Here is a 23,831-nt window from a genome sequence, read left to right on the forward strand (position 1 = left end):
GCAGAACATGCAGAGATGAACTGTTGTTTCCCATGCCCGTATCAGATGTCAGCTACAGCTTGGGTTGAATTGGTTTCAAGCATTTTACTAAGAGAAGGCAGAGGAGACGCTGAGGCTGCATCTCGGAGCTGAATGGGTCTGAGAGTGGGGGACACAGAGGAAGCATGGGGACTGGAGGGAGGGCTTGAGGGAGGCACGTGAGACAAAAGCCAACTGCTCATCTCAACCAGCGGGGGGCTGGCCTGCAAAGGTGTGTTTTATGTCTTTTGGCAGCAATCGCACTCTGTACAACTTACTCTGACAGGCAATCAAAAGACTGTACAGCATTGTATTGCCTCTGATCTCTTCATTTAAAATGGAGTAGAAAGATAAATGACATCATAAGGCTGCAAAAAAAACCAGGACTGAGGATGGAGATTTGAAACTGGATAACTCTGTGACTGATTACCTGCTTTCCCCGTCCGTGCTCTTGGCAGACAAGACACACAGTTTAATAGTTATTAGCAAGTAACTAAATAAAACCATTGAAAGAGACAGATGAGCAGCCAATGGCTGGTTTTTCTTAAATCTACTTCCTTTCACTACCTAGGTTTGGAACTGAGATAAGCAAATCATCCAACATGAAAATAACTGAATTTGCAAGTATCTCTCTCTTTTTTTTAAAGCTTACTTATTTTTGAGAGAGAGAGAGAGAGAGAGAGAGAACCAACAGGGGAGGGGCAGCAAAAGAGAGGGACAGAGTATCCAAAGAGGCTCTATGCTGACAGCAGAGAGCCCAATGTAGGGCTCAAACTCAGGAACCATGAGATCGTGACCTGAGCTGAAGACAGATGCTTAACTGACTGAGCCTCCCAGGCGCCCCTGAAAATATCTCTTTTCAGAAAATATTTTTCTCTTACTTGAATGGAAAGCTCCATGCACTTGTATGCACTCCTTTCCAGTGAGAGGTGTGGTGAGGTTAATTCCGGAATCAGAGTAAAACAAGGGTGAGACTCTATACTCTCTGCCTTGGCCACATATCTTACTACTCCTACATCTAGCCCTGCCCCTGGGCTATTGGAGTAAGTGCTTCAAGCCTCCCAGGAGAATCTGCCAATAGTTAATCTTTCTTGCCTTGAGGATCTTCTCTATACCTCATGTCAATTCCCCTCGCTGCAGCTCAATCCTCCCAGCAGCGTTGTGAAGCTGCACTGCAGCCGGTGCGGGGACATGAGCCTTGCAGCCTCAATTTACAAAATGGCAAAAGTCAGGACCGTGCGTGCCAAAACTGCCCCTGAGATTCTTGGTTGATACCACAGCCATCCATTAACCTGTCCCTGGAGTTAGGAGCACAGATGGTGGGAACTGCAAATGGAACTTACCAAGAGGTCTGATGATAGCTCTAAGCAGAAATTTCAATTGAGCATGAAAGCCCTTGTAAAAAGGTATCACAGGAAATTGAGGGGAAAGCTGTTTTTTACTCCAGAGAAATGGAATCCATTGTAGACAGATCTCACTGCAGGAGTGAATAGCATGTCAAATTAAAAATATCAGCTATTATCGTTATGAGGCATTAAGTATACACTATTATTTGTACACATTGGCATATGGACTCTACGTCCAGAAACCTGGGTTCCACTGCAGGCTTTAGACCTCTTTATTCCTTTTTATAAGTTTGAGCAAATTTCTGTACCTTCTATTCGCACAGAGTTGGTAAATACATATTCGCACACCATTCTTCTCCTTTCCTTTTATGTTTCTGTGGCAGACATAGGTTAATTACAACCCTCTTACACCCAGAGGCCTGAATAGGTTTTAGAATCCTTATCAACACCTTGTTCCCAGCAGCCACCATCAATTAGTCAGAATTGACACAAAAATTAAAACTTATTTGACCTCTCAGCTTTAGAGCATAGAAGCTTTTAAGGAAATGATTGCTCCCACTCTTAGCCGTCTCAGACCATCCCCTCACAGCCTCACCCAGAGCCCTGCTTTGCCTCAGATTTCTCAGTGCAGTTGACAGGACACCATAAAAGGCTATACTTGGGATAATCCTTGTGCATCTGTTACAACACTACGCCCCGGTAAGAGCCACACCTGGGAACAGGCTATGGTTGGCACGAGAATGCACTGTAAGTGCCTGCTCATGATCAGGAGACAAAATATCTTGAACTCTTGTTCCACCAAAGACACTCATGGTTGAGTCGTACTCAGACTTCCTCAGGCAGGGGGAGGTGAGGAGGTTGGTGCCTGTACAGACCAGTGCTTCTTCCCATGCCACACACCAATATCGTGTGTCCTTCCTGACAGGCTTATTGCTCCCCAGGCAAGAGCTTCTAGGCATCTAAGCCCTGGTGGGCCAGCACAGAAACCTGGGCTGCTTTTGCTTCTGTTTTCTCTCTTTAAGTGAGGAGAGGAGAAGAGCCAAGGTAAGTACTACACACAGATGCTGATTTTTACTGGCTGTCAGAGAATTCACCTACAGCCACCTATGAGTATCTTGCTCCTATTACATAAAGAAGACTCTTGTTTGCTTTTTAATTTTCTGGCAGTAGATGAACTTTTTAAAAAAAATTTTTTTTTCAACGTTTTTTATTTATTTTTGGGACAGAGAGAGACAGAGCATGAACGGGGGAGGGTCAGAGAGAGAGGGAGACACAGAACCGGAAACAGGCTCCAGGCTCTGAGCCATCAGCCCAGAGCCTGACGCGGGGTTCGAACTCACCGACTGCTAGATCGTGACCTGAGCCGAAGTTGGACGCTTAACTGACTGCACCACCCAGGCGCCCCAGTAGATGAACTTTTAAGAATACTGATAGAATCGTGTTATATTTTAGTATGTAAAATGTTCAGTAAAGGAAGACGTCTATGAATCAATTTACAAGTGCTTATCTTTGATCAAAATCGTCATCTTTTGCTCAAATTTAATCATTTACCTTGAAAAAAAAAAGCCTGTTTAAATCATAATGCCTTGGAATGATGAAAATGTCATGTAGATGTGTTTAGATTACAAATGGTTGATGATGAAATGTAAACTTTAAATATCAAAGTAAGATTCCTATAATTCAAAAAATGCTATTAAACTGTTCATAAAATGGCATGTCAAATTATTCCATAAATAATAAGCAATCTGTTAGCTAAGCATTAACTCACAATGACACGGACCACCATGGCGTCCCTTTCTGAACTTGGCATCTATACACCTAGAGGCCTGTTAGTGAGCCTAGGTATCTCTCCTCAATCCTTTTCTTCCCATTGTACACATTCTCTCTGGGGGCCTCCATTCCCTCCCTCGATGTCCTATGCTAACTCTGTTTTGATGACACGACTCCCAAATCTGTATTTCCAGCACAGAAGTCTTGCCTGCATTCCAGGCATACATGTCCATCTGTTACATACCTTCACCAAGCATAGCTCCGCGTGATCCGCTGTTATACAACTGCTGCACCAACCTGTTCCCCAGCCTGGACTCCCTATATCTGTTAACTGGCCATGAATCCAGGAACAATCTGAGCACTTGGGGATAAAAAATAATAATAACAATGATGGCAGAAATCTATTAAGTATTTACCTATCCATTTATTTATTTATTTATTTATCTAATTAATTTAGTTATCTATTTCATTACTTACTTATCTAATTCTCACAACAGCCCTAAGAGTTCAGTTTATTATTACCTCATTTTGCAGATGAGATCATTGAGGCATAAAGAAAAGCGCCTTACTTTTTCAAGGCCACACAGCCAGGAGATGTTAGAGTCAGAACTAGAATCAGGCTGACTGATTCTAGGAACTGTGTCCTTAAGCTCTTTGGAACATCCATCTTAAATGTAGGTCAGGCTTGGGTTGCCATTGTTAAAGAGAATAGATCAGATGGTGGTAAATAGTGTTGCTTCTTGGCAATTTTTACTGCAAAACCATATAAATATCATAGGGGACCATACTTATGAGTCACTTTAGACTCATAAAAAACCCACCAGTTTTACAAAAACAAGGTAGTTGAAGTCATTTCTGCAAAAACACAGTATCTCCCCAAGCACAGGGAGTGAGAAAGCAAGATGCCACCCTGACGGTGAGCATTTGGCTCAGCTTGGCTGGAGCATAGAATTTGTAGGCTGAAGTGGCAGAAGACAAAGCTGGGAAGGTACTAGAACAAGATTTTGAATAAACTTTTACTTACATTAAAGGATTTGGACTTTACTGTGTAGGTGAATCCTGGAAGTAGGGGTGCGGGAGTGAGGCAGGGAAAGTTCATTTGAAAAAATCATTCCTGCAAGCCTCCTATGAAGTAGGAATGACTCTAGGTACTTGAAATACAGTGAGTTCCTACTTTCAAGGAGTATACAGTCTTAATAGAGGACTTGTCAAATATACTAGGAATGTTGAATACATCATGATTAGGTGTTACAGGGTGCTATCAGAACAATTATAAAGCACTCCTAACCAACCAGTGGTGCTTTATGAGAAAAAATTTCCTGGAAGCACTCACAGATGTGTAATGAGGGGAATTACATGATCATATTGCATGATAGTTATTTTACAAAGATGATTTTGCTAGTAGATATAGCTATTCCAAAGAATACTGAAGAAGGAAGGTGAATGAGGAGGTTTTTCTAATAGCTCACATAAAGGTTGATGATCATTTAAACTGTAATAATAAGAATTAAGAAGTAAGTAAAGAACTAAGAGGAATTTGGACAGTAGAAACAGCAGAACTAGAGGGTCAACTGAAAGTGCGTGCCATTGGAAGGGAGTTGAAGAGAGATATTATGATCTTTCTAGTTTGGTCACCTGATTGGCTGATTATGCCATTGAGTTAAGGATGAAGAAGAACAGAATGAGGGAGGCAGACAATGAATTTTGTTTGGAACATGTTAAGTTGAAGGCATCTACAATTAGAGATATATGGTGGACAGATACAGAGGGATAAATAGAGTAATACTAAAGACAAAAGTTTGGAAATATCAGGGGTGCCTGGGTGGCTCAGTCGGTTAAGCATCCGACTTTGGCTCAGGTCATGATCTCACGGTCCATGAGTTCAAGCCCCGCATCTGGCTCTGTGCTGACAGCTTGGAACCTGGAGCCTGCTTCAGATTCTGTGTCTCCCTCTCTCTCTGCCCCTCCCCTGTTCATGCTCTGTCTCTCTCTGTCTCAAAAATAGATAAACATTAAAAAAAAATTTTTTTAAGTTTGGAAATATCCAGCATATCAACAACATGTGAGACCAGATAAGATTTCTCAGTGGAGTATAGAAACTATAAAGAAAGGAAATGTGATAATGCCGTTAGGCACATATAAGCAAAATAAAACAAAGGAAATAAATTGATGAAAGACAATGCACAATGCGAGACATGAGCACATGAAGTTTAGAGCCAGAATGCCTAAATTAAAATCCTAGCTTAGCCACTGTTAGCTGTGTGACCTTAGGCAAAACATTTAACATCTTTGGGTATCAGTTTCCTCATCTGTAAAATGAGATCTATCTCAGAGGATATCATGGTGCTTAAATAAATCAGTGTTTATAAAGCATTTTTAATGACACCTGGTCTTTAATAAATACAGCTTAGATTTTTTTGTTATCAAATACAAAGTGTTATAAATCCGTTAACCCCAAATATTGATCTTCACTTTGCATTCTATTTTTATTTCTTTACTGTGCCTATTTTTCCAAAGGCTATAGTTTGTTTATCTTATTATACTCCTAATTCTAGCCAGTCTTGAATGAAGTATTATTAAATTCACTACCCAGTTCATGTTAAAAGTAAATCTTAGGAAAGACAAAACCAGTCTTTTTCTTCACAAAACAATTACCTTGTTTAAAAAACTCAGAAAAGTTCTCTCTGGGCATATCACAATGTAATCATATGTTTCTAAGGATTATACTGATAAACAATTTTCTCCAAAGGGATATTTCTGCTGGTAGTTTCCTTCTTTTGCATTTTTTTTTCACTTTTCAGGACTAAAATCACAAGTGTGAGCTTTTCACATTTTCAGGCAGTTTCAGCGCATAGAATTAACAACCTATCTTTGGCATGGTCATGACCATCACAGTCTACTCTGTGCCAGGAACTGTGTTAGTTGCCCTAAGTACATAATCTCATACTCTTCACAAGATATGTTGTAAGTTGCTTCTGATGTTGGATATATAATTAATGAGAAGATATGTAAAAAAAAAATACATCTCTGAATTAACTCAAGCCTGGGGAAGTTGACTTTATGTAATGAAACCATGACTAAGCAGTTGGTTAGAAAGCAGAGCATTGTTCAGTGTGGGCCAGTTATCACCTCCCTCTACAGTGTGCCATCGTTTTGAGGATGAGACATGGCATAGGATTGCCTGATGGTGGCTCCCCACAGACTTCCTGCTCTGTATCACCACTGAAAATTCTTGGGGCTCCAGGTACCTAGGGTTCATTTTCAGTGGCTTGGAATGACTAATGGACAATAATCTTTCCTTTCTGCTCAGCTGGTGGAGCATCAGCCAGAACCTCCCTTGGACCATTGGAAGGTTTAACACAGAACTTTGATGAGCTTCTTCTCTAAGCAGACTTGCAAGTTTAACATTCTTACAATCTTGAAACTGGAAGCTAGACTTTTAACCCAAGACTATTGTCCGGAGAATATGTCATAGTAATTGAGATAATAAGTAATAGAAGCTTAGTGACAGGAGTGTCCCTGTAAGATGAAGGTGTCAGGATTAGCTTTATGAAGGAGTTAGATAAACTCATAAGACAAATAGATCATAAGGAAAGGAATTAAAAACTAGTATTCTGGTACAGAAAAAGAATGCTTAAAGACATCAAAGGAGATTTGTTTAAGTCACAAATAGACAAATATCCTGGAATAAAGTGGTTGGTAAGAGAAGTGATAAAGAGCGACATGGAAAGTTAGCGTGAGGCATGTTTCTCACAAGCTTTCGAATGACACACTAAAAATTTTGGGCATCTTCCTATGGTTATCAAAATTGTCAAGAAATATGGTGACGTGAAAATAGCATTGTAGGAGAGTTGATCTGTCGGCAGTAGGTGCAGAGATTTGGTGATGTATAAAGGTAATTCAAATTATACTGAACTTGTAATTCTGGGAGAATATTTTGATATATATTAAAATAAAGAGTGCCTATTTTGACAGGTTGTTTCCAGTTTCTTTCAGCAATATAGTTATAGGTTGGCAAAACTTTTTTTTTAATGTTTTTATTTATTTTTGAGAGCTCTCTCTCTCTCAGAGTGTGAGTGGGGGAGGGGCAGAGAGAGAGGGGACACAGAATCTGAAGCAGGCTCCGGGCTCTGAGCTGTCAGCACACAGCCCGACGAAGGGCCCAATCTCACGGACCGGGAGATCATGACCTGAACCGAAGTCGGACGCTTACCGACTGAGCCACCCAGGTTGACATACCTTTTCTATAAAGGCCATAGAGTAAATATTTTCAAATTGTGGATGAATAGTCTCTGTTACAACTACTCAACTTGCTACTATAGCACAAAAGCAGCCTTAAACAATATGTAAATGAATAAGCGTGACTGTGTCTCAGTTGACTTTATTTATGGACTCTGGAATTTGAAAGTTCATATAATTTTCATGTGTCAAAAAGTATTATTCTTTTTTGATATTTTTCAGCCATCTAAAAATGTATACTTGTGGGCACCTGGGTGGCTCAGTTGGTTGAACATCTGACTTCGGCTCAGGTCATGATCTCACAGTTCGAGGGTTTGAGGCCTGCTGTGCTGACAGCTCAGAGCCCGGAGCCTGCTTCGGATTCTGTGTCTCCCTCTCACTCTCCCTCCCCGACTGACACCCTGTCTGTCTCTGTCTCTCAAAAATAAATAAACACTTAAAAGTTAAAAAGAAAAAAAGAAAAAGAAAAGAAAAATGCACACTTGTGAGCATGGCCCAACCGGTAGAGATGCTGAATCACTATGTTGTACACCTAGAACTAATGTAACATTGTGTGTCAATGACATAAAAGTCATTCCTAATGTGTGGGTTCTACAAAAACAGGAAAAGTCATTCCTAATTTGTGGGGCGCCTGGGTGGCTCAGTCAGTTAAGCAGCTGACTTCGGCTCAGGTCATGATCTCGCGGTCCGTGAGTTCGAGCCCCGCGTCGGGTAAGCTGCGGGTTTGTGGTAAGCAGGATTTGGCCTGTAGAACAGAGTTCACCAATCCCTGGTTTATAGAACATCAGTCAGAACTCTCAATCCGGTATCACTTTGAAAATTTTGAATTTTCCCCTGAATTCTTCCATTGAACATTTGGGAGGAAATAGTTGAAGTGAGTGGAGTAGTAAAAGAAGAAGGAGACAATTCACCGGCTAGTGAGACTAGCCATATCAACCACGGGTGCCGGTGGGGCAACGTATGTCCTTACAAAATGCTCCAATCCACCGTTTGTCTGAAGCCTTTAGAAAAAGAAAAGGAAAATCAATAAGTAAATACTACTTCAAACACATTCTGACTCAGTGTTTCAGTAATTGCACAGGGAAAGGCAAAATGGTGGGTCTTTCTTTTCTTCATGTTGTTTGTGATAACTTCAATGAAAACAGCACCATGCAGGCCTTAAATGATATGAGTGGGGACACTGAAGGAAGTTTTAGTGTGAAACAGTGTGAAGTCGCAGCAGCTGTGAACAAAGAATTTACGTTTGGAGAGACCAGCGAGGCTGGGGTAAATAATGAGAACCAGCCTGGGAATAGAGTGAAGAGAGGGATGTGAAAGTCACATAAAGGAAAAATTGCCAGTGCATTGCTCATTGAGATGTGGAGGATGAAAACAAGAGGAACCAGATATTTTAAGTGTTTCTTTTACTGGATTCCTTCAATGCCGCTTAGAAACAGGGAGCAGTGAGAGGCAAGGGGGACACTGAGGGAGCAGGAATGGGGAACTAGGAGCCTGCGGGCTAGCACCTCAAACAAGCAAATTACACACATACACTAAGGTCTGACAGGTGTGAGTCTGAAATTATTGGCTAAAGGGATCCCATTTAATACCCACATGTTATCTACTTACTAAGTATTGCTGATTAGAGTGTAATGGAAAATCATTACTGTCATGATGTTGATGATACAAATAAATAAATGGTCCCCTGCATCACACTGCATAGAATCCCCCTCATTTCTTCCAGGTAATTTCTTTTGATCACTTAGCACTGGTCATGTCTTATAAAACAAACATATCCAAATATATTTCTTTTAATTTTTTTTTCAACGTTTATTTATTTTTGGGACAGAGAGAGACACAGCATGAACAGGGGAGGGGCAGAGAGAGAGGGAGACACAGAATCGGAAACAGGCTCCAGGCTCTGAGCCATCAGCCCAGAGCCCGACGCGGGGCTCGAACTCACGGACCGTGAGATCGTGACCTGGCTGAAGCCGGACGCTTAACCGACTGCGCCACCCAGGCGCCCCTATATTTCATTATTTACTTTCAACTTTTTCCCCTTAGTTCTGTTTGCTTAATCATATCTTAAATATATGGGAACAACAAACACACAACATGGCAAATAATTTCCAGGGAGGTGTGAATAAAATCAGAATTCAGAAAATGAAAAGGCTGCATAAATGTATGCATCCAAACTGTGAGAACCATCTATTGGTTTTCTCTGCTTCCCTACCTGCCACTGCCCAGAGGGATTGCTAGGGTGCCTGTTCCCTAAAAGAGGCCCTTCGGGCTATGATTGTTCACTTAAAGCAGCATGACAAGTGGCAGGGAGCTGTGTCAGCTCTGCCCATTAAGTGGGACAAGGCATATTTATAATAAGCTATTTTTATAAGCATAAAACAAAATAGAGACAAAAAGTGATTATTGCCTTCATTGTGTAAGTTCATATAAAAGTACAGTATTTTGACCTAATTCTATGACAAGCCCTTTCAATTGTCCACTTCAATATGTAGTCAGCTTGTGTGGTGTTGGTTACAGGATTAAATTTCCTACCATTTCCCCACAGCTATTTACATGTAAATAAAATATTTTAAAACACAAAGGCTCTTTAAAGATCTTGAACATCAGAATTCAGGTAAAAATGTCTTTATTTAACAGATAATCGTATGTTAAGAAACTTGTATGAAAACGAAGTGGCCAATATACAACCACCACTGGTCTCCTTAATTATCAACCAGGGAACATTTAGAAGTGTATACTCTCCTGATTGATTTGCTTTTTGCAAAGAATATACAATTAATTTGTGAAATATGAAAATTAACTGGAAACAATACTAGCCTATTTTATAGTGAGAAAAGTAAGCCCCAGAAAGCTTTTCAAGTGGCTTGCTCAAGATGCCACAGCTAATCGGAGGCTTCAGAATTAGAATTCTTTTTTAATATGTTAGGAGGTGCAAAAATACCTGATTCTTAGGAGACACAGAGGAGGCAGTAATATTGTAATCTGTTGATCTGACTTCCCCTCAGCCCACCCCCAAAGTCTTGCTCCTGCCCATAAATGACCATGAATGTCACTCTGCTTCTTTCTTTGTTACAGAGTATTTACTAAAAACAAATTACTCAGCCAGTATGTAACCAAATACATTATAAATGTCTTTACTACTACAACAACCACAAATAAATATATCAAAACTTCTACAAATTCCTATTAAAAAAAGAAATAAGTAGATATAGAGAGTGCAAATCAGAATTAGACTAACAGTATCATTACTTTAATGTATCATTTAATGCTACATTCCCATTCCAGTTTTTCATTTTATTTAGCCTCTGCATTAAGACAGCCCGAATTTGAATTAGTCAAGATTAGATCTTGATATATTATTTGTAGCTTTTATTAGTGCTAAAGTGTACATTTTCATCTAAACAAATATAATAATTTTGTCAGATTCATATGAAAACAGTTTTTAAGTGTACAGCAAATTACTATGTTAAAGTAAATGTTTCATATTTTTTCACAGACTTGAGTCAAAGGAGCCTTTCCTGTCTGTTGGGTGAGTACATGTCTAAATATTTTAAATCTTAGTTCTTTAATTGATTTTTAACAAGGGCTTCTGGGATAGTGTTTTCAGTCACATAATTCCATATTCAGAGTCATCCCACATCATTGGGTCATATCCTCAGCAACACTGCTATCTACATTTTATAAAGATTTAACTAAAATGCTCAGTAGGCTGTTTTATGACGTCAGAAATTCAGCAAATGAATGCATATGAAATTCTGTATCCTCTAAAAAAGCCAAAAAAGGTATACGTAATTTTCTATATTCTCATCATGCAAAGATATACTCAGATTGGTTTCACAAATTCCCCTGAGCCACAGTTTCACTATTCCTAGTCTGTCTTCTCATTTTTGCACTGTTTTCTCTTCATCTACCCCTACTGTTTCTTCTCCCTTTTTTCCCTAAATCTGTCTTCAAAGTCTGTACTATCTTCTCTCCTTTTCTCCCATTTCACTTTTATTTCTCCATTGGAGAAATCAGGTGCTTCTCTGAAGGCAAAGCCAAGGAAGCATGAGGCAGATTGAGTAAGACCAACACTTGCCTTCTCTGGTAGTATTCTGAGTTGCAGTACATGTTCTAATAATAATGTATTGTTGACAAGAATATACATGTACTATTTCCAAGCAATTTGCTAGTTAAGAATCAGCCAATTGTTTTTATTGATCTACCAAATGATCTTTTGATTAATATATTAAAATATCTCATTAGGGGACTTTGGCATGCTCGGCATTGTGGTTGATGTTGTAAAGTATCAAAAAGTGCCAGAATATGTGATAGTTTAAAGGGAAACATGCCATAGTTGATGAAAAAAATCACATATAAAAAGCCACTATACTCAAGCTTAATGAGCAGAAACATGGGATGGGAGTGTATTTTTTAAATGATCATATTAATTTTCTTTGTTTGCCGTCCTTGAATATGTCTGTCACTCCTTGAGCAACATGGTTCCTTTTCTCCTTCTCCTCCTCCTAAAAGCTTTTGAGAAACCCATTTGAATCATGAGAATCAAAATAATTGTTAGAGATGCTGAGAGAAAAATGGAGTAGATGCATTTATTGGAGGATTTCATGAAAAAATGAAAGGTCAAGTTGATCTGGTCCAAAAAAAAATCATTAGAGCATGCCTCTTTCCTTCATTGATCATCAGCTCCTATTGTTAAAAATCTTTAAGCCTGAAGAAATCTTTTATTTTGAATGCATATGTGTCCTGCCCTCAAGTCAAGAGGGCTGAAATAGCTTCTCTTCATGCCTCGCTTAATGCAGTTTCTCTGCAGCATTTCCTGTTCTCCTAACTACTTTGAGATGGAATTCATTTTTTACTTCATACCTCTGTTTTACAAGGGCAGAGTAAGTAATCTTTGTATTACACTTATCAGGAGTTTAAAACTCTGTATTAGAGCCTAGAAAAAAAAGTTTCCAGAAAAGAATGACATATAACTCAGCAAATACCCATAATGGGAAAATTGGCATGGCAGTTAAGAAGAATGATGCTGCTGTTCCTTAGATGGGTCTTTAAAGTGGAACGGAACATGCAACCCAAATGGTTCTGCTGACTGGATATTTCAATACATAGCTAAACTTCTCCATTTTTCTCCAGGAAAATTATTTTAAATAAAATTGTCCAAAGTTTGTATGGATCTGTCTTCTGACCTTGTTGGTAAGAGCATAAGATGATAGTGAACGTAATGGACACTATGAGACTACCAGGCAACAGGTAGTCTAATACAAGAACCATTACTCAAATTTGTGACTTGTAACATAGTCACATACCAAAAGGAATAATACATGGTATATGGTCTTTGGTATGAGTTGACCTTTAAGTCTATACCAGTGAGTTTTTCTAGGACCCTGCACACCTCACATTAATTTTAATTCTGTTTAATAAAAAAATCATATTAATGAATAGATCAGTGCTAAATATTGCATACTTGTCCATTGTCTGCCAGTGTCTTAAAGCACTTGTTAATATGTCTTCTAGAAGTTGCTTTTGCTTTCATAGGCTCTGACACTTACAAGCAATGTGTATTAGTTGAGGCAATTACTTAAACTCCCAAGCTTTGGGTCCTTATTTGTGATATGGTGATTAAGTAAGATAATTTAGATCAAGTATTTAACACTGTTCTTGGCACATAATTTCTCATAAAGATTTGGTTTTATTACACATGTGGAAGGTATACTCATATATAATGCTCCAAAGAATCCATCAGAGAGCTCAGAAATAGTTTAGAGAATAAAACTCCACTTTAACAGGTCATGCTTTGGGTTACATGTGGAAACAAAAAAACATTTTTATAATGGAGAGGGGAAAAAACAAAACAAAACTGTGAATGGAGTAAACTATCAAACAAGATAAGCACAGATACTGTTTTGTATTTAAATGATGAAAACTAGTAATTGTTATTTAAATTTTTTAAATGGAACCAAATATTGATAAATTTTTAATGTGCATCTGTTCTTAATATAAACTAGGGAAAAAACTCTTCCATAAATGTGCTGCAGTATTTATGAAATAAAACTTTTAAATGTCACAACATAAATTCAATCTGAATATACCAATGGAAAAAAATTGTCAAAGAAAGTTATAACGCAGGAATTATTTGCTTATGGAAAAAGAATGGGGAATTGTGAATAGAAGTTAAGTGAAATCTCAGATCTCAGACCTTCAACTATACATTGATATGAGAGGGGTTTTCTTTCATATGCATCAGTAAATTATTTTTTTTAATGTTTTATTTATTTTTGAGACAGAGAGAGACAGAGTGCGAGCAGGGGAGGGGCAGAGAGAGAGGGAGACACAGAATCCGAAGCAGGCTCCAGGCTCCGAGCCGTCCGCACAGAGCCCGACACGGGGCTCGAACTCGCAGACCGCGAGATCATGACCTGAGCCGAAGTCGGAAGCTTAACCGACGGAGCCACTCAGGCGCCCCCATATGCATCAGTAAATTATTAATAAAATAATGTCAGGAAAAAATAATAAACTTTGGCTTAGAGTCAGGTAGGAAGGCTCATCCCAGAGTCTGATTCTGTTTACCCAGGGGAAGCCAATAAATGCAGTGTGATTCAAGGCCGTCGAGGCAGGCCTGGAAACCATTGTCTACATCATGGTTTCATTCTCCCACCCCTTCTCTTACATGAATGCACGGATTGCTCTTATAGACATGTAGAGTCTCTGGAATTTTTTCAGAAAATCTTTGAAATATAACTTCCCATAGTCTTTCCCAGTTTGGGAAAGTTGGGTTTTTTTTTTCCTTCACTTTCTTCTTTTGTTGGGAAATAGACACAGGGCTTATCACAGGGAAGGAAGCAGTGTGATACCTCCTGGCAAACCCAGGACAATGGTAGCCAGAGTCAGGGATACCACCCTGGCCAACCCTATGCCCAACATCACAGAGGTGTGCGGAGAGACTGACCCCTCCATACCATGATCACCAGCCTTTCCCAGGAGGTTCAGAGGCCCCGCCGAAATATCTGCTTCTTTAGTCATATGACTGCAATTGTGATTTTGGGAAGCGGCCTTGTGCTGCCATCTCTCTAGGTGGGACAGCCTCCTCGCGCGGCCCAGAAGGCCACAGCTACCTGTGTTACCACAACGACAGATATCAGCAGGGCCTTCGACTCGGGACCACCTGTTGGAGGACTCGATGAAGGAATAGGCTTTGTTTAGCTGGTCCAGGACTTAGCCGGAGTGACCTTCAGATGGCAAGTGATATAGATTGTGTTTCTGAGGTCATTAGCAAAGTGGAACATGTCCACTATGAACTGAAGAGTCTCTGGCCTGGGTCTGGGGGATTTGAAGGCAGAAGAGACATCAGAAAGACCGTCCACCATGCATATGGTGGAGGTGGGCACATTGATCTAGAACTGCCTTGGAGTTCACCCATCACACACCAGGATACGTGTAAAAAGACCAGATGGTATGCCATGGAAGCTTCCATGGTACACAAAGAACATACTACCTATGCTCAGATGCATAAAAACTCATTTGATGTTGTCCCAGACCTATGGAAATATATTAAACTTTAAATTATTAAATAATATCATTTAAATATTTAATAAATAATTTTTATTAAATGATTAAAATGTTTAATATTTTACATTATAAATATTGTGTATGTAATATATGTTAAATACATAAATTTATTATAAATATATAATATAAAATATATTTATTTTTTAAGCAAAATGAATTTAAATAATAGATTTAAAAATTAAACCTCCCATCTCACTCACCCAACAGTAAAAAAAATCAGGTAAGCAAACTTGTTTTTTAGTGTGGAGCTTAGGCTTGCAGTGCTGAACAAGTGAGTACTAAGCATCTGATATTCTACTCATCTTCAAAATGTTGCATTTTAGAGCAATTAAGAAAACTCTTCTGGCAAATGTTTCCTTTTATGTGGCATCACATAGATTCTGAATTTGGAAATAAGCTGGGAGAAAACAGGCATCAAGTGTGCATTTAGGAAAGTGAACAAGAACTGAGTGATCATCTCAATTAAGATTCTAAGATATAAATCTTAGTGTAAAACCAGTTGCCTTGAAAAAGGATTTTACAGCTTTTTAATGAAAAATACAGATGAAGGGAAAGGAAGCTTTTGTTCATTTGATGTTTAAGATTCACAGTGTAAAAGGGCGTGTGAAGACAATGCATGAGTTCTCTTCAAGCACAAGTGACTGTTGACACTTTGCAGACACTGAGCCACTTTAAAAATATACTCAAGGCACTAAATGAAATTTTCCATGTGAATTATTTCTTCTTGCCTCTTCAGCATGAAGTTGACCTTTTAAAAGAAGACTTTTAATATGAATCAGTTGTATTTTGGAATTGAAATTTTTGTTCATACCAATATTTCAGCTGATGAATTTTTGCATGAGTGGTTTTATTATTGAGGAGAATTATGTTTTGCGTGGGTAAAAAAAAAAATTTCAGGGGCACCTGGGTGGCTCAGTAGGTTAAGTGTCCGACTTCGTCTCAGGTCATGATCTCTCAGTTCGTGGGTTCGAGCCCCCTGTTGGGCTCTGTGCTGACAGATCAGAGCCTCGAGCTTGCTTCAGATTCTGTGTCTCCCTCTCTCTCTGCTCCTTGCCTGCTCACACTCTGTCTCTCTCTCTCTCTCTAAAATAAATAAATATGTAAAAATATCTTTTAAAAATTCAGAATCTTTTCACTCTATTAGAATAATTTAAATAACTCAGAATAATTTTAAAAAATGATATTGATAAAGCTCAGAATTTTTACTTCTCAAGCTTCTCTGAGACACATTCAAAACACATCAAAGGTAAAAATAATAAAATTCTCATATTTTTCTCTATTCAGTGAGTGAACAAATCATGATCCAGTCAATCCTCGGTCTCCTGTGTGCCCTGAGGTGGAGTGTTCCCATTCTACTAAATCCAAACAAGAGGAAGCGAACAGTGCCAAGACAGCAAAAATTGATCCTCACATAATTGCTAGCATCTATATTTTTTAATAGTTTTTCTTGGGGGATATTTTCCCCCTTTTATTTCCAGTCTTGGAACTGAATTTGGATCTTCAGTATACTTCTGCTGTTGTTATGAAGACATTATTAAATCTTGACACTCTTATTAGGTCCAATATTTATACTATTTTACTTTTTTCCGGGTTTCGTATGACACCTTACATTTACTAATAGATGCTATACATTGATGTACTGTTCGCGACCTATTTTAAGAGCTTAAATTCTGTAATTTGATTTCCTTGGTTTGAATTCCATTCTGTTACTTCCTAGCTAGGTACCTTGGACAATCTGTTTAGCTCTTCTCCACTAACTCTTAGGACTGTCTTGAATGAAATAATATTGCAAAGTGCTTAGCAGTGTCTGACACCTAGTAAACAGCAAAATAAATAACCTATTACTATTTCACTATCCTGTGCAACAAAAAATCATATTAATAGTTTTTTTTTTCCTAAAGGAGTTAAGTTCCACTGAATGATAGAAATGTTAACTAATTGAATCCCCAAAGCCTGAATATTCAGTTCCTAGTAATGCAGTTGAATTCTGGGAATAGAAATTCACAAGAGACTGAAATCGGCACAGAAATGAAGGACTGCCATACTCAGAAGATCTTTGAGGAAGATAGACAAGAAAAAGTAAAATAGCATGAAGACAGGGAGACAGTTCCAGAGGGTACTTAGATTTATAGAAAATGTCATTCACAATACTAAAAACTTTAATGAGAGGAACATGAAAAGAGGAAAGCAACACCAGTTTAGGTATGGTTTCAGTAAAGCATGAAAACACAAAACAAAATTATATGACTGCTGTAAAGTAATTGGTGTTCACCAATCATTTAGGAATTGAGAGTTAATCTTAAGAACTGAGAAGTTGGGGGCACCTGCGTGGCTCAGTTGGTTAAGCGCCGACTTCGGCTCAGGTCATGATCTCATGGTTTGTGAGTTCGAGCCTCATGTTGGGCTCTGTGCTGACAGCTCAGAGCCTGGAGCCTGCTTCAGATTCTGTGTCTGCCTCTCTCTCTGACCCTCCCCCACTTGTGCTCTGTCTCTCTCCCTCTCTCACAAAAATAAAATAAACATTAAAAAATTTTAATAAAAATAAAAACTGAGAAGTTGGAAGAAATGGCCAGATTATCAGGAAATTTTTCTAGCCAAAAAGCAGGACCTGAGTTAATCCTCAAGGTCAGGTTAAAAATTGCCTAGAATATTGAGAGAGGGAAGAGGATGAGTATCCTTTCATTCTGTGGAGTCAACGGAATCATTGATTGGATGTTTGCTTGTCTGTTTTGTTTTTAACCGAAGAGTGATGTTTCCCAAAGTTCATAGTAGAGCCATCTAGAAAGCTGTTGTAGTAGTTCAGGCATGACTTGAAAAGACTCATTCATGACTTGAGCAGAATGAAATCACCTCGCGCCTGTTAGAAGGACTCTTATCAAAAAGACAAAAGATTACCAGTGCTGGTGAAAACCTGGAGAAAAGGGAATCCTTGTGCACTGTTGGGGGAAGGTAAACTGGTGCAGCCACTACAGAGAACAGTGTGGAGGTTCCTCCAAAAATAAAAATAAGACTACCCTATGATTCAGCAGCTCCATTTCTATTTATCCAAAGGAAGTGAAAACACTAACTTGAAAAGATATCTACATCCCCCATATTCATAGTAGCATTATTTACAATAGCCAAGACACAGAAACATCCAAGTGTCCATTAACAGATAAATGGATAGAGAAAATATTTATGAAATATTACATAATTCTGTATAATAGAATGTTATCCAGCCTTTAAAAAGAAGGAAATTCTGCCATTTGCAACAGTGTGGAATAACCTGAAGAACATTACAGATACCAGACATAGAAAGACAAATACTGCACGATCTCACTTATAGGTGGAAACTAAAGTAACTGAACTCAGAAACAGGGAGTAGAATGATGGTTGCCAAGGAATAGGAGAATTAGGGAGGCAGAGTTTTCAGGTATATAGAATGAATAGGAATTAGAACACGATGACTTTAGTTAATAACACTATATTGAATACTTGAAATTCACTATAAAAAAAAAGGTAGGTCTGAAGTGTTCTCATCACACAAAGAAATAACTATGTGATGTTATGGATATGTTCATCAGCTTCATTATGGTAATCATTTCACAGTGTGTATGTATATCAAGATGTCATGTTGTACACCTTAAATATATACAATTTTCGTTGAATAAGATGTGTACAAACAAAAAAATAATGGAACAGAAATGCCTGATGAAAATACCATTTTTGAGAGTATTAGAGTCAGTGAGTGATGGAGTGATGTCTTAGGGGTTTCTCAGCTGAACTTTGTGGGATCATGGTGATAGTATGATAGGCTAAAGTCCAGGTGGAGCGTCAAAACTAAGGGAAGGTTAACAAGAATCTGTCCCGAAGCTCAAAATACACCCATCTGACATCCTGAAACCACGAATGGCGACTCAATACCTATCTTTTGATAGTGTGGTTTCAATTTTCTGTGAGTCTCCAGGGAAAAAGGGATAAGGGGATAAAGCCAATTTTCCTCTTCTAAAAATCTTGTTTTTTTTATTTGTTTAGACTCAGACAGTGCTACCGCAAAATTAATGATTCCTTTAGCAAGTGCTCTTGTTTCATTTTTTCCCTAGGCCCTCCAGGCTGCTTCTCTGGAGAGTACACAAAGTTTCCACGGCGCTATTTTTGTAATCTAAAGCCTTGTGCTCTCAGGCCTGATGCTACAACTGTAATTTTAATTTATCAACCTGCCACTCAGGGAAATGCTGTAAAAACATTTGAAAGCTTAAACCCATTATTTATTTCTGCACCTGTCAATGCCACTCTTCTGTACTTGTCAAAATCACTTAAACTGCACTGTGATGACAGGTACACTATCACCAATAAATTGGGTCATCGGTCATGTATGTATATATCCTGACAGTGGTGTCTTGAATGCATGGGCTCCAGGACACATTTTTAAGGAGCAAGAATTCATTACTCTCCAGTGATAAAATAGAGTAGAATCATCAAAAAGAGTCTTCCTCAGTCCTTACCATTTGAAAATGTCTTAGGAAGCAGAGAGACTCATGGTGACTGAAACGACTTTTATTTCTTCAGTGAAATGTTCTCCTCAGGGAAAAGAAAGTAATTGCAGATTATAGCAGGCAGGAGTATAGTGTTACTTAGAGGGAAGAAAATACATAGGATCATTAAATAGATTTATTTAAGTTCTGCTTATAAAGAAAGCAGTGGTGCAGGACTTTATAGCTGATGATATTTCAAAAGAGTGTTATCAGCACTTCCACTAGTGTCTAATTCATCCATATAATAAAGTGTCACATTAAGCCAAATGTCACAGTTCATATCAGTTTTACTTTGAGAATTGGTATCATTATATATCTCAGGTAATCTCGCCCCACCCTAGAATTTGGATGAGATATTTGATCATAATAAATTAAGGTATTTAAAAGTCAATCTGTCATTTGGTGTGTGTGTGAGAGAGAGAGAGACAGACAGACAGACAGACAGGAGAAACACCTGTTCAATCATTAAATCCACTCAACCCAGTAACGAATCTGATATCATAAAGGCTAGATGTCCATTTAAGATAAAAATGCGGGGCGCCTGGGTGGCGCAGTCGGTTAAGTGTCCGACTTCAGCCAGGTCACCATCTCGCGGTCCGTGAGTTCCAGCCCCGCGTCAGGCTCTGGGCTGATGGCTCAGAGCCTGGAGCCTGTTTCCGATTCTGTGTCTCCCTCTCTCTCTGCCCCTCACCCGTTCATGCTCTGTCTCTCTCTGTCCCAAAAAAAATAAATAAACGTTGAAAAAAAAATTTAAGATAAAAATGCTGTTAAAATTGTAACGTAAGTAATATTGGCTAAATAATCTTACTGTATCCTCTAAGCTCTTAGTCATAGCAATCCTCACCCTATAATTACATTAAAAAGGCAAGTCTAATGAGAAGTCCTTTAAAGTCTACAAAGGATTTATGATCACTTCATTTCATACAATTTTAAAGTAGCCAAATGAATTTGTAGACATCAAATACCCATACATAAGAAAATAAATAACTGAACTTGTCATACATAAAATCTTACTCATGAGAAGAAGTAATCTTAAATGATATCATGGAATCAAATTTAAAACAATCAGAGCTTTGACAAGTATATTAACTTACACAATTACTACCATTTCCTTATTACCACCAGCACTGTCTTTGAGGAACATGAGTTTTTAAAGTGTCAGGCTACTTTGGAAAGGGTAAGCAGATAGTTTGACCAATGAAAGATAAATTTATTGGATATAGATATGAATAAAATATAAATTATGGCTTGGATTACTTAGGTTTCATATTTAGAAACACTACATGAAGATAGTGCTATTGATTCAATTGGAAATAAGATCTTAGTTTCATATACTTTTTAAATCGGTCCTGAAAATACTCAGAAGAAATAAATATTCAAAATAAATGAAGTGTTGATTTCATTAAATTAAAGTCGACCCACATCCAAGGAAAGAAAGCTAATTAATTTTTCTTATTTTTAACTCCATAAAGGTACCTGAAATGGGCTTTCCAGTGGAATTATACTTGCTTACCTAAATAATTTCCTGGACCCCTTCCTCAAGGGTCTAAATTATTGATTAGCCTTTATTTCCTATTGTTCAATACATCTATACTGATTCTCATATAAAGAAAATAGATGTTGTAATTATTTTAATACTGGAAAACTAAGACACAGAGATGTGATGTAATCTCCATAAAGACACAAAGCACATTGGTAGCCATTTTAAAATGGAGTCCAGGCTGGGGCTTTTGCTTAAAGAGCGGTCAATTTCATGCACACTGATGCTTCATTCTCTCTTCTGGGTTTCACGTTCATTTGAATCATCATGAACATCCACACAATAGCTTTAATTATTCAGGAAAATAATCATGTACATAAAGAGTTATTTATTCCTTCCAGAGGCAGTGTGAATCTCAGACTTGCATTCTGAAACTGCTGGCAAAAGTTTTAAAGCCTGGCTTCCCAATTAAATTCTGTTCATCCAGCCAAGAATGACTGATCTGTATTTCATCAATCTCAAAATGTGACCTTTTCAACACTTTTAATGACATTTTCAAAGTGCAGAATACTTCTGATTCAAAAGATTCCCTACTTAACTCTGCAGAACAAATCAGTTATCACAGTAAAATTGATAGCTGCCAAATATTAGCAAGAGCCAGGCATCACTTACACTTTAGAAGCTAATCAGGGCAAAAAAAATGTATTAAACAACTTTATTTTGGGATGCCAACTAAGGTAGATATTGAAATGAAAAATCAACCCCCAATGTTTCATGTCTTTAGAAACATTATTTCTCTGGTGAAATTTTCATTAGACCACATTCAGAACTTAACCATTAGAACCTGCAGGCCACATTCAACTTCAAAATAACATAACAGTGCCTCTGGTTTAATTCAACAGTAGACAACCCTGGACTATCGCTTCCTCTTAGCTTCAATGAAAAGCATAAAAAAGATGAAACACTTGATGAGATATTTCTCCCAGATCTCGGTTAAATTATCTTATCGTGCTAGTGGTATTTCAGTGAGGTGTATATTACAGCCCTATCGGATACTAAAAATCTTGAAAGCCTTTTAAAAAGTGAGGCTCCCTAAAGAAGTGATTTTAAAAATGTGTTCCTTAATCATGGGCCTTTGATGACCAAAATGAATCTCAGTAGACCCCTGGCATGCTGAGCACTCCAGATTCCCATGTCAGACCACCGAGTCAGAGATTAGGGGGCTTCCCAATAAATCCAAACATTCATTCCTATTTGCTTCAGTTACCAATTGTTAGTTTGAAGTTCACAAGAAATAATTTGATAGCATTGCTGCCCTTTGTTCAATGAATAGCTGTCTAATTTCATTAAGTGCAAATTCATTATGTGAAGACCACTGTGAGTGTATGTGTGAAATACTATGTAATAACAATGTCAGACTCTGTTTTAAAACCAGACTACTAGACAGAAATAGTTTCCTATTAGTATGATTGAATATTGAGCTTTCTTCCATACTACAAAGATCGCAACACCAACTTATCATTGCTGGAAAATTTAGTAGGGTGAAACTTTACTTTTGACAATGACAGACGAAGGGTGGCCCCAAATTATTTAGACTTAAATGTCGAGTAGATTGAAAAACTTCTGCAATTTGCATTGTTTTTGAGAACATTGCTAACTGCTTAACATTTAAACTTTCAAACTACAAACCAAGAGTTAAAAACAAGAAGTGGATATTATGATGCCATTTCATTCTAATCAAATCCAGGATCTTTATCTTTATTTCTGAATATCAATTTAATTACACTTGGATGTGATTTAATTTATTCTGTACAAAATTCTTCTCAAATCATATTTCCAGGATCAAAGCAAGATAGTGGATTCAGTAAAACAGTACCAATCCATGAACTGATTTTAACCAGTGTGACTAGTAAAATACAAAAAGGAAGAGAAAGCATTTAGAACATTTTATAGCATTTTTATCCTGCTTTGACATCTAAGTGTATGATTTTGTGTTTTATAAAATTATCAGTCTGTGATGGATGGGAAATTTTTAAAATAAAAAGCTGGTCCTTCACTACAGTAATTGAGAAGTTTTGGATAAGACTGTCTTTGCCTTTAAGGACCTTGTCATCTCATGAAGTGTATAAACACAAAGAAGCTTGTATCTATAATACAAGGCATTTCTTGGCAACTCTAATCTGCTATAGGAGAAAAAATTAAAAATAAGCATATCTTTGTGGTGTGAGGGATTACTTGATAATTCTTGAAAGACAGGTTTTAAACAAAAAGTCGTGATGGGACACAGGCAGGCTTAGTTTCTATCCTGGAGATAACTAGGAGTGCCATTTGGCTGCACCAAGGGTATCTTAGAAGAGACACTGAATGACATAACTGGCATATTAACCAGTAACCACATCACGGGAGACTGAGAAGCCCTGTGCTCAACCTTTCTTCAGCTCCCCTCACCCCTTTTCCCCCTCTCCTGCCTCCTTTCCCCTCCTTCCTTCTCGCTATTCTTTTCTTTCCTCCTCGCTCTCCTCCTCTTCCTTTCCCTCTTTTTTCCTCTCTCTCCTCCCATTATCCTTCTCTCACCTCCTCACCCTTCTCTTCCTCCCCTCTTCTCCTCCCATCTGCTTCTCTTTCATTTTCTTCATGTAAAAAATGTATGCATTCAAAGAGGAGTTTATGTTCTCCTGTCTGGTCTTCGGTGACTCCCTTTGCTTTGCAAGATATTCTACCATGAGGAAGAAAATTAATATATGTGAAATGTTTGCTGAGTGCCAGAAATCACATTAATTCCTAACACTCCAACCCATGCTCTAGCTTCACAGTTGGGAGCAGGGGGTGGGGTGAGGAATCCTGCCACCATCTTAATGGCCTATGGAAAAATTAGGGCAACCTGAAAGTGCCATTATT

General features: G+C 38.2%; 1 protein-coding gene across 19 annotated transcripts in view; it reads left to right on the forward strand.

Moving 5' to 3' along the window:
• The window catches only part of RALYL (RALY RNA binding protein like), a 711,896-nt gene that overhangs the window by 573,591 nt on the left and 114,474 nt on the right, over window positions 1–23,831 (forward strand). For all 19 annotated transcript variants that reach the window (XR_007148511.1, XM_047842032.1, XM_047842035.1 and 16 more), the window contains one exon: window positions 10,870–10,902. Coding sequence is in view for 18 of the 19 variants with exons in the window: in XM_047842032.1 (XP_047697988.1) it covers window positions 10,870–10,902 (33 nt within the window). In the remaining variant the exon portion in view is untranslated. The remainder of the gene's footprint in view (window positions 1–10,869; window positions 10,903–23,831) is intronic.

Source organism: Prionailurus viverrinus, chromosome F2, assembly GCF_022837055.1.
Source record: "Prionailurus viverrinus isolate Anna chromosome F2, UM_Priviv_1.0, whole genome shotgun sequence".
NCBI lineage: Eukaryota > Metazoa > Chordata > Mammalia > Carnivora > Felidae > Prionailurus > Prionailurus viverrinus.